The 16832-nt window shown below is 38.3% G+C and overlaps 1 protein-coding gene across 1 annotated transcript in view; it reads right to left on the bottom strand.

The window, feature by feature from the left end:
* The window catches only part of LOC150089465 (uncharacterized), a 1372165-nt gene that overhangs the window by 118807 nt on the left and 1236526 nt on the right, over positions 1–16832 (bottom strand). The window contains exon 57 of the mRNA XM_090389992.1: positions 13008–13061. Coding sequence (XP_090246118.1) covers positions 13008–13061 — 54 coding nt within the window. The remainder of the gene's footprint in view (positions 1–13007; positions 13062–16832) is intronic.

Genomic DNA, 16832 nt, shown 5'->3' with positions numbered 1-16832 from the left:
TCTAGCGCAGAACATCTTGAGTAACGTAGAAATCTATCTTTATGCTGATGATCTTGCGATATCTTGCCATTCACAGAATATGCGTTCAATTGAACGACATTTGCAGCTTGCAATAAACAAAATAGTGTCATGGACTTCACGTAATGGTTACCGTCTATCAGCAACCAAAACTGCAGCCATTCACTTTTGTAAAAAACGCCAACTACATCCAGAACCTGAATTATCACTGGAAAAACAACCGATACCAATTACCAGCAATATCCGATTCTTGGGCATAACTCTTGACACTAAACTGACATTCCAGAAACACATACTACAAACGCGAACTGTCTGTATGAAAAAGCTGAATATACTTAAAGTCATCTCATCTATGACATGGGGAGCTGATCGCTATACTCTACTCCACCTATACCGGGCCTTAATCAGATCTCGATTAGATTATGGTGCTCCTGTTTATGACTCCGCCCGAAAGACTCTGTTAGCCTGTCTCAACACAATACAACATAGTGCGCTCAGGATTGCTCTTGGGGCGTTCAGGACTTCGCCGGTCCAAAGCTTATATATAGAGGCCAATGAACCTCCACTCCACCTTCGGAGAAAGATGCTGCTCCTCAATTATGCAGTTAAAATATATAGCCTTCCATCTCATCCTATCTGGCCATACCTCTATGATCCACAATGGGTAAACCTTTTCAGAAATAAGCCTCTTGAAAACAAACCTACAGGAATCCGTCTACGAGAACTGATTCAGCAGTGGAATATGCAGTTGGACAATTTACATCAAGACAGAGAAATTGTACAGTCTCCATGGAAAGTGTGTATACCTTCGTGTGATGACTATTTCCGACGTTGGGGGAAACACTCCCTGAACAATTCAACCATTCAGAAACTACATGCAGCTCACTCTTTGGCAAATGCAGACACTTTGCAAATTTATACTGATGGCTCTAAAAATGACACAGCTGTGGGAGCTGCTGTGGTGCTACCAACATCAACAGTGTCTGTTTCATTACCACAAGAATGCAGCATTTTCACTGCAGAACTCTATGCCATTAAGATGGGTTTGACCTTGCTTGCTCATGTTTTCACTCCGAAGACTATTATCTATACAGACTCCTTGAGTGCAGTGACAGCCCTCCAAGGCAATTCTCGCTCTCCACATCCACTAATAAATCAAATAAGAACTCAAATATCCGAATTGCATAACAATAGGCAGACTGTCACATTCTGTTGGATTCCAGGGCACACTGGAATACCAGGAAATGAGAGTGCAGATAAAGCAGCAAGAAACCCCACCGATAATAACCACATCCGGATTCCTTACACAGACTACAAATCAATCATACGCCGCATTTGCAATGAAAAATGGCGAGAAATATGGCATAATCAGGAAAATAACAAGTTACGAAATATAAAACAGAATCCACAGCTATGGAAATCTAGTTTCCGTTCAAACAGACATGAAGAGGTAGTGCTTGCTAGAGCACGTATAGGTCATACCCAACTTACACATCACTATTTATTGCGAGGAAATAATCCACCACTGTGCTTCCACTGTAATTCAACGCTAACCGTAAAACATATCCTTATAGAGTGCACTCACTATCAGTTTGCCAGAAACACATCATTCCGATCCCTATCAAATTTAAATGAACCTCTTCAAATTAGACATATGATTGGAGACAACTCCAATTTACCTGAGTTTTTCCACTATCTAAAACAGATTAATATATTTATGCTCCTATAAACCCTTTTTATTAATCATTACTGTGTCTCTCGACTAGAACAGGCGCAATATGGCCAAAGTAGCTCTTGCGCCAAAAAACCCAACAACAACAACAACAACAGCGAGATGGAAAATTATTATTATTAGCCGTATGATGCAAGGAAGCCTGAGACTTATGTTGCAACAGCCAAAAAAAAAAATTCCCGAGTTACCCTGAGAGAGAGAGAGAGAGAGAGAGAGAGAGAGAAGTAGAAAGGAATCACCAAGAAAGAGAAGAATGATGATATTCATTCTTCTCTTTCTTCTCACCGTATTAAACCAAAAAATGACTTGGGATGCCAGATTCATGAAGCAACCGAGACTTAAAACTCTGGTGAGGGTAACTTTAATTACTTCCCTTCTTACTAAAGATATGTGCTTTTTCCCTAAGTGGAGAGAAATGTCCACTCCCGTCACAGTGGCACCCTAAGCCATAGATTTAAGCATGGCACCTTCTGCACCTTACCAGGAGGAGACGCCTCCCAGCTTCCCAGTGAGAAAAGCATTAGACCATCGGGCGTTGAACAAAATCCTTCCATATCCGGTCAAAGAGACACCCCTCTATCACAGCTATATGCGCTCATGTAGAGTGTCACGAAATAGCCATCCGATTTTCTTTTGTTTCTCACGTACACCTACAGGAAAATTTTATACAAAAAAAAATCGGAATATAATATGTCAAATTTATATAACTTGTATCATTTGTACTGTATTTGGAGGAATAGGCCTCTCCCAAGATTACACCAAAAAAAAAAAAAAAAATTATAGTAAATAATTAGAAAAAAACATATGTATGTTCTCTTTGTACTCTATAGACCTAGAAAGGGAAATTGGGAAATGATTCTTAGATTTGCACCAGATGGTTGGATTTCTGTTTGAAGAGGGTGTGGCAGTTAGTCCAGAACTATGTAGGATAGCTGTTTGTGACAGTGGGGACAGAGGAAGCCACGGAAGTATTTGAGGACGAGGAGCGAGTAAAACTTTCGTAAACGAACTGCATCAACTGGAAGGAGCAGAAAAAAATCAGAGGAAGCGAGCGGAGAAGGGGAGGGGCAGGATGCTCATCCATCGACTCCGACTAACAGGATGAATCCTGTGACCCGCTTAGAGAATACCCCACTCCAGGAAAGAATAGAAGAGAATGATTCCACCACCAGAGAAGAAGGAATGACAAGAAAGGACTACCCTGTGAAGTCGCGAGAAAACCAGATGGCCAAACACCCTATATTTCAGACCAACAGAGAATTGAAGAAGATTAAGGCGAGACCAAGGAACGGGAGAAAAGGCCCTCACACTTTCCCAAAACATAACCCTTGCCACATAGTGATTCCACATTTCAGGAGTGAAAGAAACCAGAGCCAAGCGACAGATGATACATCATTTCTGAAAGAAGAGGATTGGGATCCTAGGCCGACTACGAGCTCCTCAAATGAGGTTAGTAATGTGGATCCCTATCCCGGGGAGAAAACCCAGTAGCATCAGGCCATTCAGCTGGCACTAGCATATATGCCCAGGTTAATTAGAGAAAGGGTTTGACACATGACATCCCGGTGCAACGCAACCCCTTTTCTCATTCCTATGGAGAACTGGGGCTGTGTGGACCTGCAGTTTTGCTGAGACGCTAATGGCGTGCTCCCTCCCAAAGAAGCAGTGTTTATAGGATACAATGTGGTAGTTAAGAACACTGTCCTAAAAGGGGGGGTGCAGGTTTTCAGAACTGCCAGAAACCCTGCAAATGCAAAATCTTTGGACGTGCGACAGGTTATTAGGTCTTCCATGGGAACGAGGAGCATTTCCGGTGCAAATGTTTGATTCATGGATTAGAGTTATCACCCATCCATATGAATGCCATCCTGGGAATGCCAGAGGTGAGTTAAACTCTGGCAGTGAGCTAGATGATTTTGTAATAACTGAGAGGAAAGTGGAGGAGAAATTGTTGAAGATAAACCTAAAAAAGGCACCCGGGGTGGATGGGATCTATCCAGTTATATTAAAGGAGGCAACAAAGGAAGTAAGCAAACCCTTAGCCATAATTATGAGAGCTTCTTTGGACTCAGGGGAGGTACCCATGGACTGGAGATGTGCATATGTGACCCCAATTTACAAAGGAGGATCCAAGAGTGATACAAGTAATTATAGACCTGTTAGTTTACCTTCTGTTCCAGGAAAATTAATGGAGGCACTGGTTAAAGAAGCATGCAGGATCATCTAGACAAGACTTTAGTTATAGCTTGGACACAGTATGGTTTTGTTAAGGAAAGTCTTGCCTGACCAATTTGATTGGATACTATGATGTGGTCACACAGGAACTAGATGCAGGGAATAACTTTGATATCATATATTCGGATCTTAAAGGCTTTTGATACTGTTGCACATGGAAGACTGCTGAACAAATTGGAGCAGTGTGGCATTGGAGGCAAATTGCTGCTATGGATAAAGGGATGGTTGAGTGGGAGAAGACAAAGAGTGGTAATCAATGGATACTGCTCATCATGGAATAATGTTATTAGTGGAGTCCCTCAGGGTTGTGTTGGGTCCCTTGTTGATTTCTGTATTTATATATACATGATGATGGTATATCAAGCTTAATGTCCAAGTTTGCAGACGATACGAAAGTTGGCAGGGTTGTTAAGGACACTAATGACAGTACGCTGCTGCAACAGGATCTAGAAAAGTTGAGCATATGGGCTGAGAAGTGGCAAATGAAGTTTAACATTGACAAATGTAAAGTACTACATATGGGAAGGTTTTTTTTTTTTTTTTGATTTGGTAGTTGTTGGCGCATCGGCTTCTGTGGCCATATTGCACCTCCCAAGGTTTTTGCAGTACTTTGATCCAAGCCCGAGGCGGGAATCGAACCCGCGACCTTTGGGTTGCCGGGCAGGTACTTTACCCATTCGGCTAGCCTGGTCGGCATATGGGAAGGAGTAACTCCAGAGTGACGTATCAACTCTGTGGTACTGCACTGACAGTGGTAGAGAGCGAAAAGGATCTGGGGATAATTGTGCAGGCAGATATGAAATTTTCTGAACAGTGCAGACGGTCTGCAAGAGTAACTCATAGTGTCTTGTCAGTGATATACAGGAATTTTTCTATCAGGGATAAGAAGGTGATTATCCCCTTGTATAAGGCAATGGTCAGGCCTCACCTTGAGTACTGTATACATGTCTGGAGGCCTCATTTTAAGAAGGATGTAGAGCTGTTGGAACAAGTACAGAGAAGGGCAACAAGATTAGTGAATGAAACAAAGGGTTGCTCTTACGAAGAAAGGCTTAAATTTTGCAAATTACAGTGTCTGGAGACTAGGCACCTGCGAGGTGATCTGATTGAGGTTTATAAAGCCTTGAATAGTTTGAGCGTGCTCAATGCTGATGGGATTCTTCCTCTTGCTCAGAATAATCACCTCAGAGGGCATAAATTCAAATTGAGGAAAGACAGATGTAGGATAGATTTGCGGAAGTTTGCTTTTAGCCAGAGTGTAGTTGGTTGGTGGAACAGATCTCCATCGTTTGGTGTGGAAGTTGATAGCCTAAATAAATTTAAAGCTGAGCTGGACAGGTATTTGGAATGAGTGGAGGGGTGAAATGGGAGCTGTTTTTTTTTTTTTTTTTTGGCTGATGCTGCACAAGCTTGCTTTCTTGCATCATATGTCTCTACTAATGCTAATGCTAATATATGATTACATTTTTTTCAAAGGAAATGAGAAGGCGGCTTGGCTGAAAAATTTCTTGGTGTGAAGGCGATTGTTAACCTAGATGATTTGGCTGCCTGAAAAGGAAGCAATTGCCCAAGGGAAATTTTACATTTTGATGCTATTGGGATCACCCATTAGAAAATTTGGCAGTTTTAGCTGTCAATAAGTATGTAAGTTGGCTAAAGAGAGAAGGTTTTATAGATAGGGAAAGTTATTGAAGATGCGAGAAGTAAAACCTGGTATAGATTTGAGAAATTTAGAATTTCGTTTATTTACTTTCTGGCCATTCAAAAAAAAAAAAAAAAAAAAAAGAAGAAGAAAAATATATATTATTTTCTTAAATAAATTTTATTTATTTATCCACTAGGAAAAGAGAGCAATGTCTAGATGTTTATCTTGTTTTCACACTACACGATAAAAGCAGTTTATCTTTTTCTTACCTTATAACAGGCAAAAGAAAAGAAGAGCAAGACAGTCAAAATTAACCAGAATGGATAAAGTTATGGGAATTTCGACAACCTTTAAGATCATAATAGTTACACTATTGTTTCAAAATTCAATTTTCCATACAGGATTTTTCGTTCTTCAGCCACTAGATAAAGAAGCCATTGCAGGACAAACCGTTATTTTTCCATGTAAATTGATACTAAATATCACCGCTACAGTAAAATGGTTTTTCAATGGAAAGAATATTGATAGTTACTACAGACCACGAGGTCTTCCGGATTTTAAAATTATTGGATCATCTAAAGAAAACGACTATGCATTACAAATCACCCAGTTACAATTAATGGATGAAGGTAAATATTACTGTCAAATAGGCCGCCGTAGCCTAGTGGTCAGGCGCGCGGGTGCATAAGTACACGTGCCTTGAGTGACCAGGGTTCAAGCCCATGACTGCTGAATACGGTGCTGTTTCTTGTATTCTGTCTATCTTGTGAACTGCTCTGACCGTTTGGTCGTCCCGGAGTATAAACGGAAAAAATTTATTTATTTAAATACAAACTACTGATACACGTCAGTACCAATCCAGTATAGCTACATTGAATGTAGCTATACAATTCAATACATTGAATGTATTGAATGTGTATAGGTAACAGTGTTACATTGATGATTTATGTGACACTGTTACCAACACTGATTTGGGAGGTTCTTTTCTGAGCGGAAATTAAAGAGATCAAGCCACTCTCACATGTTAGTGTTTAGCAGGAAAAGCACCAGCTATACTATACGTTGGATTAGCTTTGATGGAAAAACTGTAATAAGATCGACACAGTCTAGTCAAGATTTATGGTCAGACCAAATTAGAGTAAACACATATTTAAAGTGGATGTTTACGTTTTCTCCAGAACACGATAAGAAAGCAGTCATATGCATAGCTAATCATGTTTCATATCCTCATCCCATGATGATTTCTATAACTATTATAGTAAAGTACAGACCTAGAGTCTCTTTGAGAGCGACTTCGAAAGTTGTTACAGAATTTGATCAAGTTAAATTGAGATATGAAGCCCTTGCAAATTCAGATGTGTTTATATATCGATGGTATAAAGATAACGAGCAACTAATAAAGGAAAGAAATAGTACTTTGGTAATTAGAAAGGTGCTTCCTGAAGACCATAATAGCAATTATACTTGCTATGGTACGAAACGAATTGGGTTCAGCCCAAGCTTCATTTGTAATAGCAGTATCTTATGGTCCTATGGTTCAAATAGCATTAACCGACCTTGAATCCGACATTAACCACAATTAAAGGAAACCCAGTTCTGCTGAAATGTGATGTCAAGGGAAATCCTCTACTCGTGATAAAGTGGTATTTTGAGGAACGGCTCATTCAAAGAAGCATCGTTTCTATTTTATCAATCAGAAATATGTCATATAAGACGTCAGGTCGCTATACGTGTATAGATGAAATTATAGGATATCCGATAGTGAAAAGTGAAGCATTGATCTTTGTAAAGGGACCACCAGAAGGAAGTTGCAGAGTATCTACAGCATATTTGGGAGACACGGTTCAATTGGACTGTGGCTTTAGACTTGTATCACCATTAGGAAATGTATCTTGGAAAGGCCCAATAAGGAAGGAAGGAGTTATTGGAAACACACACAGTGGTGTGGAATGCCAGAGAAACCATTAGTATCTTAACCATCACTTCGATTCAAGCAGATCAATTTGGATCTTATGAATGTCATGCATGGAATGCATGGGGTCGGTCAAAGCTAATACTTCAAATTGAAAGAAATTGGTCCATAGAAGTCATGTATATTATCCTAGGAATCCACACTATATTCCTGATCGCAATGACATTAGGAGTAGTGATTTGGAAGCATGCACTGGAAAAAGTAATAATGCACGTAACTCAGATACATCATACAATACATACCAAGTATATTACAATGGAAACATTGATGAAGATAACGTCAGTTACATAGAATAAGAAAAGAATAAGCGAAAAGAATAATCGCAGAGTGTGAGACAAAGAAGATCGAATCAAAACACTCAACGTCACTAGAAGAAAATCAACAGTGGATATTGAACTGTAGGTGATGGGACAGATGTTCACAGAATTAATGTTATGTAAATTAGATTAGAATTGTTTGGTGAAATGAATATTTTTTTTTGATTATCAATGCTTGTATAAGTGTTAATTTTAGCTTTAACATATAATAACCTTTGTATATCATAGAGAACTTAAGTACAATATGTTTGATTATCTCATGTTTATAATTTCCTAAATAATAAGGACATATACTAATACCTGTTTTTATTGTTTCATGATCTACTCCTGGAAAGTCCGGAGAGCTTTGTGAAAAAATAATGTATAAGTGCACTAGTGCCAAAAACTCAGAAACTGTGGAAGAAGAAAAGTGTTATCATACTCTATTGACGAAAAGCAAATGAAGAAGGAACTTTATGAAGAAATGGAAATGGACTCAATCAGTTTGGTTCCAGCAGTTTTGTATCTATTGGAGTGATGCACATGACCTTCTCAAAAGGAAAGGGGTTTAATAAGATGTCTTAGTATCTTAATAATAAGTCTTAATAAGTTTAATAATAAGTCTTAATAAGTTTAATGATAAGATACTAAGACTGATTTATCAGATGGTATTACACAAACTGTCAATGAACTTTACCAAATTCAATATAGGATGTAACCACTTCAAATTACGTGTGCACAGAAATACATGTTATTTAAATGTTTATCATATATGCTATTCAAATGTTTACCACACATATTATTCAAGTGTTTATCACCTATGTTATTGAAGTGTTTACCATATATGTTATTTGAGTAATTAATGTGATTTTACCATATATTATAATCTAATTATTCTAGATTAGTTTGCCCGTATTACACGAAGGTAATAGGCTGAGATCAATGTTAGTCTAACACCTTTAGTTACTTTTGTTGTTCCACACATTTATGTTATTATATAATATAGATATTAAGATTACAATTTGTAATCCCCGGATCCAGTGATTCTTCAGTGAGAGTGCGGGAGAGTGTGAGACAGAAATTCTCAGCTCTCGACGATCTAATTAGCTATTCTATCAATAAAACCATATCTTGGGATATTTAGGTTAAATTGTCAAAAACAGTATTCGATTGGAACCCACAATAATTAAGCAAGAGAAAAGAGAAACCCATGATTGTAGGGAACAAGTACAAATGCTCCGGCTTCAGTGAAAATTCCTACCTCTTAATTGTGGACATGCGCTGCCATGTGTCTGACCGGGGAGAAGGTGAAATCAGAAATACTTAGGAGAAAAAGTGAAAGAGCCAATGAGAAGGCAAGGATTGCAATAACCACCAGAAACTTGCATTCGATTTTAATAGGTATTAATAACGTGGGTGGAAGGAAAGTAAGGTCCTTGGTTCCTCAACAACAGCAAATAAAAGATGTTTATGGTCATAGCGAAGCCCACATGATTGTGGGACAGTTACCAAAAATGGCCACATTGGAGGGAATATGTGCCTTCTTGGGTCACTTTGTCTCTATGATGTAAGTTCAAATAACTAAAAGAACAGAGTTTTCTTCCATATTTACAACTTCCTTTATTACCATCAGCAGGAAGTGAATAATCCTTTTATTTTAGCATAGCCAACGAAATGAGAATCTTTTGGTGAAAAGTAGAGCAAAGGCGCGAGATATATAAGAGTATTGGGGGCCCAAAAGAGGGTTTTTTTTGCAGTTTGGCGGTTGGTGAGTTGGCAGTGAGGCAGTTAGAGACAGGCAAGATCAGGGAGGAGCAGAGACAGGGAGAGAGAGAGAGACCTCAAGAGAGCTGAGAGTTACAGCTATCCAGCAGAAAAGCTTCTTTCTAATCGCGCTCCAAAAGAGTTTGCAGACAATGTTGCTAACCGAGAGAGAGAGAGAGAGAGAGAAGAAGGAGAGCAACCACCAGAGAAAAGATCCGAAATGACAGAGGACCCCACCCAGTTTTCGCAGTTAAATCACTTGCTCCTGAATTTCAGGAGCAAGTGATTTAACTGGTAAGCCATTATTTTATTCGTGTGAATGTAAACCTCGAAAAACATCAACAGATAACATTTCAATGCTGCTTTCCCGATTCTCATGAACTATTTGTTAACACAATTATAGGTGAAAAGACTATAATGCTTTCACAAGTACCCGAAAGTTTTCCTAGAAAGTCGAATGCCCACAATAGAGTGGTATAATCAAGTATGGTCAAGCGCTGGTTTTCTAACGATGATGGAAAGAGTATTGAGAGATAAATGGGCATAAAATTTAGCCACCCCCATGTTTATTTTGACCTTAAAATATGTAAAATACAAAAAGTGTTTATGAGCATTATAGACATTTGGCCCAAAACAATCTAGTGAATGACAAAAGTTAAGAAATGAAGAGTTTGTTTGTAAGATGGAATACTGAATTTCTATGAAGGGTTAAATGTACTATTTTTACCACTTTACTCACACCCTTGATATTATTGTATGGAATTGACACATGTATGTCACATTTATACAAAGTACCCACACAGAATGCAAGTGTTGTGTATCTGTTTTCTTTGTTATAATAAATGTTGTTACATGTTACATTTAATCCCAGGGGCTCACATCTGGTGAGTATGAGCTTGGCACACCCAGGGTCCTGAGCTGGATATCATCATTCTTCTCTTTCTTGGTGATTTCATTCTAATTTTAACTGACTCTCTCTCTCTCTCTCTCTCTCTCTCTCTCTCTCTCTCTCTCTCTCTCTCTCTCTCTCTCTCTCTCTCAGGGTAACTTGGAATTTTTTTTTTTTGGCTGGTGCAGCATAAGCTGCACCGGCTTCCTTCCACCATATAGCTAATAATAATAATACATCATGTCTCATTCTCTCTGCCCGTATTCTAATACACCAGTAGAAACAAGTACAAACCAATAGAGGTTAGAGCGGGGATTGGGTTGACACTCTGTGATCGTCCAATCTTAATCATAACGCAAATCCAATGCTGCAGCTCCAGGTGTTATACAGCCCTTGAGGGCCAAGGGCATGGATTTTGTCCTAAGAGATTGAAAGTTAGAGCAACTAGACGAAAAAGGGTGTCACCCCAAAGGAAGGAGTGGAAACAAGATGGCACCATGAAGACAAGCAAGCAAGCCCCCAAACAAGATCGTGCTGTACAATAAGGATGCGCCCATATATCATATTGTGAATGCCTGCACAACGAGTTGCCCTGATATTGCACTACCTTGAATAAGCAATGCTTCACCAATAGAGAAGAGTAATGTTGCTTATTCTTGGCAGATACCACCAATCAGACGGCACTGTTGTGAAGCATGTTGGCCCCTCATCAGTGGATAGGTAGGTGATACCTTGGTGATACCAGAAGTGACAACTCAGTATAACTCCACAATATGAGATGCCAGACAGTGTGCGACAGTAAAGACTAAAAAGGGTTTAGGACTGAATGCCTCAGACTATGGGAAATTTCCTAATCAAATCAATCAATCAATCAATATGAGATGAAACAAAAACGATGGCATTTCATCTACAATGGTGCTTTACTACGAACTAAAATGATGCTATGCCTTACTCGTTCGATTAGTAAATTTCCTGTAATCTGAGGCATTCAGTCCTAAACCCTTTTAAGATGATACAAAATTAATTAATTACTGTTTTTAGATAATATTTATGCATAAACTATGACTTGAAGTGTAGTGACACCTTGTGGCAGTAAGACAGCACTTGTCAAAAAGAAAGCTAAGGCTTTTATTATGTTATTATAAAATATAACTGATGTGTGAAGTGTAGGAGGGAAATATTTCAGCCATATTTACATGAAATTCTAACACTGGAGGCATTTATCACCCCACCAGTAGCTCGCTCCACCTGGTAGGTAGTTACTAAATAAGATGTTTATTATATAATAAAAAAAATTCATAATAAAAATTTTGCAATAAAAAATATTTTTATCCTGTTTTTTATACATAAACTACAACTTGTCCACAAGATGGGGAGTGTGATGACACCAGAAAAACAATGTATTTTAGTACTTAGCAACCCACTGGTAGGTTTTAGTTGTTAACCACAATGTTGTTGCTTTTAGCATCTTACAGCACTAAAAGCAAGATGAAAACCAATCCTGCTGGTGCAACATGAAAACCCACCCACTGGTGGGTTTTCATATTGCTTTTAGTCCAGTAAGACACTATTTCCGGTCATTTTCAAAAAATAAAATAAATAAATAAACACTAGTTGTTCATTTAGGACATGCCGGTATAGAAGAACCACCTTTGAAGAGAATAAAAATAATTGTTTCTGTGTAATAAAAGTTTGTTTTTACTATCAGATATACACAAAATTAATTGATAATGTTACTTTTAAGTTCATATTTGTGTATCAACTATAACTTGTGGGAAGTGTAGTGACAACTTGTGGCAGTAAGACAGTACTTATCAAAAGAAAGCTAAGGGTGTTGTTATGTTATTTTAAAATATAACTGATGTATGAAGTGCAGGAAGAAAATATTTCAGCCATTATTTACATGAACTTCTACCACTGGAAGCATTTATCACCTCAACAGTGGGTAACTCTGGTCACAGGATCAGATAATCAGCACCCCACCAGCTCCCATCCAATAGGTAATTACTAAGTAAGACGTTGGTTTTTGTAATATACATTTTGTAATAAAAAATATTTTCATCCTATGTTTTATTAGTAAACTACAAGTTGTCCATAAGATTGGGAGCATGATGAAACACCTTTTTCTTTAGGCATCAGTGAAGCAGACAAACAATACATTTTACTGCTTGCCAACCCACTGGTGGGTCACTGTAGCATGAACATTACAAGGGAAGTCACTATAAATATCTAAATTTATTTTATTTATAACTTATTTTAAATATATTTCTGACTTTATTAAGAATAAACACAATTATACTATGCTAGATGCACAACATTTTGTGTTTCCAACATAACATAGTGCATATTAGACTAAATTCCAAATAGCAAATGCTTAATGCTTAGTGCATATTATCTTTATTCTTGGACCCATTCCTATCTAATGTAATTAAGACCAGATATACTTTTTAACTTACCATTTCTCCCACTGGACCATCATTACCTTTTGATCCTTCCATTCCTATGGGACCCTGTTTTAAGAGAATCATCATGATTTTCTAACAGCAAATTCAGAAAATATTATTTTCATTAAACATATTTTCATTATTTTAATCAACTTTCTAAGAAATCTCTGAAATAGCTGTATACAGTGCTATGCTTACCTATAAAATTATTCATGAAAAGAGATAATGTCATATATGTAAGTAGATATACTTACAGATCTGATATAGAGATTTGTCATTAAGACCAGCTTATCCGTATTATGGGATCATAATACAGATAAGCTGGTCTTAGTGCAAAATCTTTATAACTCCACCAAAATAATTCCAGAAATGAAACTCTCCATCTCTGCTGGGACGTAACTCAGCTTTACTTGGATAGGCTTTAATATGTTATTAACATTTTTGGTGGACTCTGAACACAAACTTTCTAAATTGGTGGTGACATTTCCACTATAAAGATTATTCAAATGGAATAATTAAAAAAAATCCATCCTCAGATAGGTGAAAATGTTTTTGGACTGTCCTGTGATGGAGCTGTATATATATTTGTAGTGCATTATGCAAAGAATGACAAGGAGAGATGCATGAAGAGAATGCAGAGAGAGTGTGATGAAGAGAATGTGAAAATGTGCAATGAAATGTGGTGTAACTTCGGGTTCCACATGATAAATTCATGCAAATTATTTATTCCAACATGTTAGAGAAAGCAAGTGACTCTAGTATTCTTGGCTTGTTTTTCACCAAGGATTCAAATTGTCCAAACTTTGAGATTATAGGAACCAATAGCATTTAGTAACCACGGTATCATAAAATGGATAGTGTTGATCTCTATATGCTGCAAGGATACAAATTCATTGAGAAGTATACAATACATTTGTTCCAGCAGAGAAGTTCCACAACAGAAAGATGCTAAAATTACTTGGGAGATTAAAGGTTTAATTAAGCAGAACAAAAAAAGCATGGGATTAGTTACAGACTACTGTAAAATATTGTTGTTGTTATTTGGTTTTTAGGAGCATTAGCAACTAAGGCCATATTGCTCCGGGGATATGCGGTGGTCATTCCCTGACCTTTCCGCATCCTCCGTATTTGGTGGTCACAGGTGTAAAATATTGATTTAGATGAGTATTATAAGCATATGCATAACAAAACTAGTGAGGGAGTAAGACAGGAAAAAGCTGAGTTATGAGACATTATTCTTCTCCCTCTGGACAGGAGAAAGAATATCTCCCCAGTCTACAAAGAAGATCAAAAGACTAAAAAGGCTACCACTTAAGCCATACTCACTACCAGTAAGTAGGACTTAAGTGGTAGGAATAATAATTGAGTCGTTAATTGTATCCTTAATAATAATTATTATTAAGGATACAATATAGGAACATCTTGATAGGAATAGTATCCTTAATGAATCATAGCATGGGTTCATGAAAGTGAAGTCTTGTCTGACCAATCTAGTTAATAATGACAAATTATGCAAGGAAGCAAGCTTATAAAGCATCAACCAAAAGAGGAGGGATATACCCATATCTTTTCATTCTCTCTAATAATTTTTCCAATTTTTTCTTAAATTTATTGAAACTATCCACTCTAATGCATTAAGGGCTTATGCTCAAGCTGCGAAAGAGTTAGACTATGTATATCTTAGTGTTTTTTTTTTTTTTTTTTTTTTTTGTAGTTGTTGGCACATCGGCTTCTGTGGTCATAATGCACCTCCCAAGGTTTTTGCAGTACTTTGATCCAAGCCCACGGCGGGATATGAACCCGCAACCTTTGGGTTGCCAGGCAGGCACTTTTACCCACCCGGCTAGCCTGGTCGGCATATATCTTAGTGCACTTGCATCATTTATACACAACCAATTATAGATTAGCAAATTTACAATAGCGGCATCGTTTAATTTACATCTCATATTGTGAATACCTTCACAATGAGTTGCCATGACATTGCACTACTTCGAATAAGTAACACTTCACCTGAAGGAGAAGACTGTTGTTACTTATTCTCAGTGGATACCACCACCCAGATGGCACCGTTTCAGGGCTATTTGGCCCTTCTTCTGGGTGGTGGTATCCACTGAGAATAAGTAACAATAGTCTTCTCCTTTGGGTGAAGCGTTATTTATTCAAAGTAGGGCAATGTCATGGCAACTCGTCGGGAAGGTATTCACAATATGAGATGTAACTTAAATGATGCCGCTATTGCAAATTTGCTAATCTGTAATTGGCTGTGTATAAATGATGCAAGTGCACTAAAATATACATAGTCTAACTCTTTTGCAGCTTGAGGCATAAGCCCTTAATGCATTAGAGTCCTAACTTATATCATACACCATCAGGCATCTCTCATATTGTGGAGATATACTTCACAACTGTTTTGTCATCATTACATCACTCAGGTACCTACCCACCGAAGAAGGACCAAATAGCCCTGAAACACTTGTGTACCTACCCACCCACCGAAGAAGGGCCAAATAGCCCTGAAACGGCATCAGGGGGAGCAAGATGATATCCGGAGTTTCCAAGAATAGGTAACAACAGCCTTCTCCACTGGGGAAGTGTTGCCTATTCGAGGAGTTTGAGTTTTTGAGTGGTGTGAGTTGAAGGAGTTACTGTCCCTTTCATTCTTCTACACCATTTCTTTTCCTCTTCCACTCCTAGTATTACTTTCCCTCTACCTTTTTGCTTTTCTAAGTCTAATAGGGACAACTGGATAGTCAAGTTATTATCCCACACAAATACAAAGCCCTGAAACGGCACCAGGGGGGAGCCTGATGATGTCTGGAGTTTCCAAGAATAGGTAACAACAGCCTTCTCCACTGGGGAAGCGTTGCCTATTCAAGGAGTTTATGAGTTTTTGAGTGGTGTGAGTTGAAGGAGTTACTGTCCCTTTTATTCTTCTACATTTCCGTTTATTTTCCTCTTCCACTCCTAGTATTACTTTCCCTCTACCTTTTTGTTTTCTAAGTCTAATAGGGACAACTGGATAGTCGAGTTATTATCCCACACAAATACAAAGCCCTGAAACGGCACCAGGGGGGAGCCTGATGATGTCCGGAGTTTCTAAGAATAGGTAACAACAGCCTTCTCCACTGGGGAAGCGTTGCCTATTCGAGGAGTTGATGAGTTTTTGAGTGGTGTGAGTTGAAGGAGTTACTGTCCCTTTCATTCTTCTACACCGTTTCTTTTCCTCTTCCACTCTTACTATTACTTTCCCTCTACCTTTTTGCTTTTCCCAGTCTAATAGAGACAACTGGATAGTCAAGTTATTATCCCACACAAATACAAAATAGCCCCGAAACGGCACCAGGGGGTGCCTGATGATGTCCGGAGTTTCCAAGAATAGGTAACAACAGCCTTCTCCACTGGGGAAGCCTTGCCTATTCAAGGAGTTTTTGAGTGGTGTGAGTTGAAGGAATTACTGTCCCTTTCATTCTTCTACACCTCTCCACTCTCTTCTTTTCCTCTTCCACTCTTTCCCTCTACCGTTTTGCTTTTCTAAGTCTAATAGGGACAACTGGATAGTCGAGTTATTAGCCCACACAAATACAAAATAGCCCTGAAATGGTGCCGTCTGGGTGGTGGTAGTATCCACTGAGAATAAGTAACAATCGGGTGAAGCGTTACTTATTCGAAGTAGTGCAATGTCATGGCAACTCGTCGTGAAGGTATTCACGATATGAGATGTAACTTAAACGATGCCGCTATTGCAAATTTGCTAATCAATAATTGGCTGTGTATAAATGATGCAAGTGCACTAAGATATACATAGTGAAACTATCCACTTCACAACATGATGTGGAA

Source organism: Mastigoproctus giganteus, chromosome 2 (genome assembly GCF_048544385.1).
Source record: "Mastigoproctus giganteus isolate SK-2022 chromosome 2, ASM4854438v1, whole genome shotgun sequence".
Classification (NCBI taxonomy): Eukaryota; Metazoa; Arthropoda; class Arachnida; order Uropygi; family Thelyphonidae; genus Mastigoproctus; species Mastigoproctus giganteus.
Note: the sequence above shows the minus strand (reverse complement) of the source record. Positions and strands in the feature narration are given on the sequence as shown.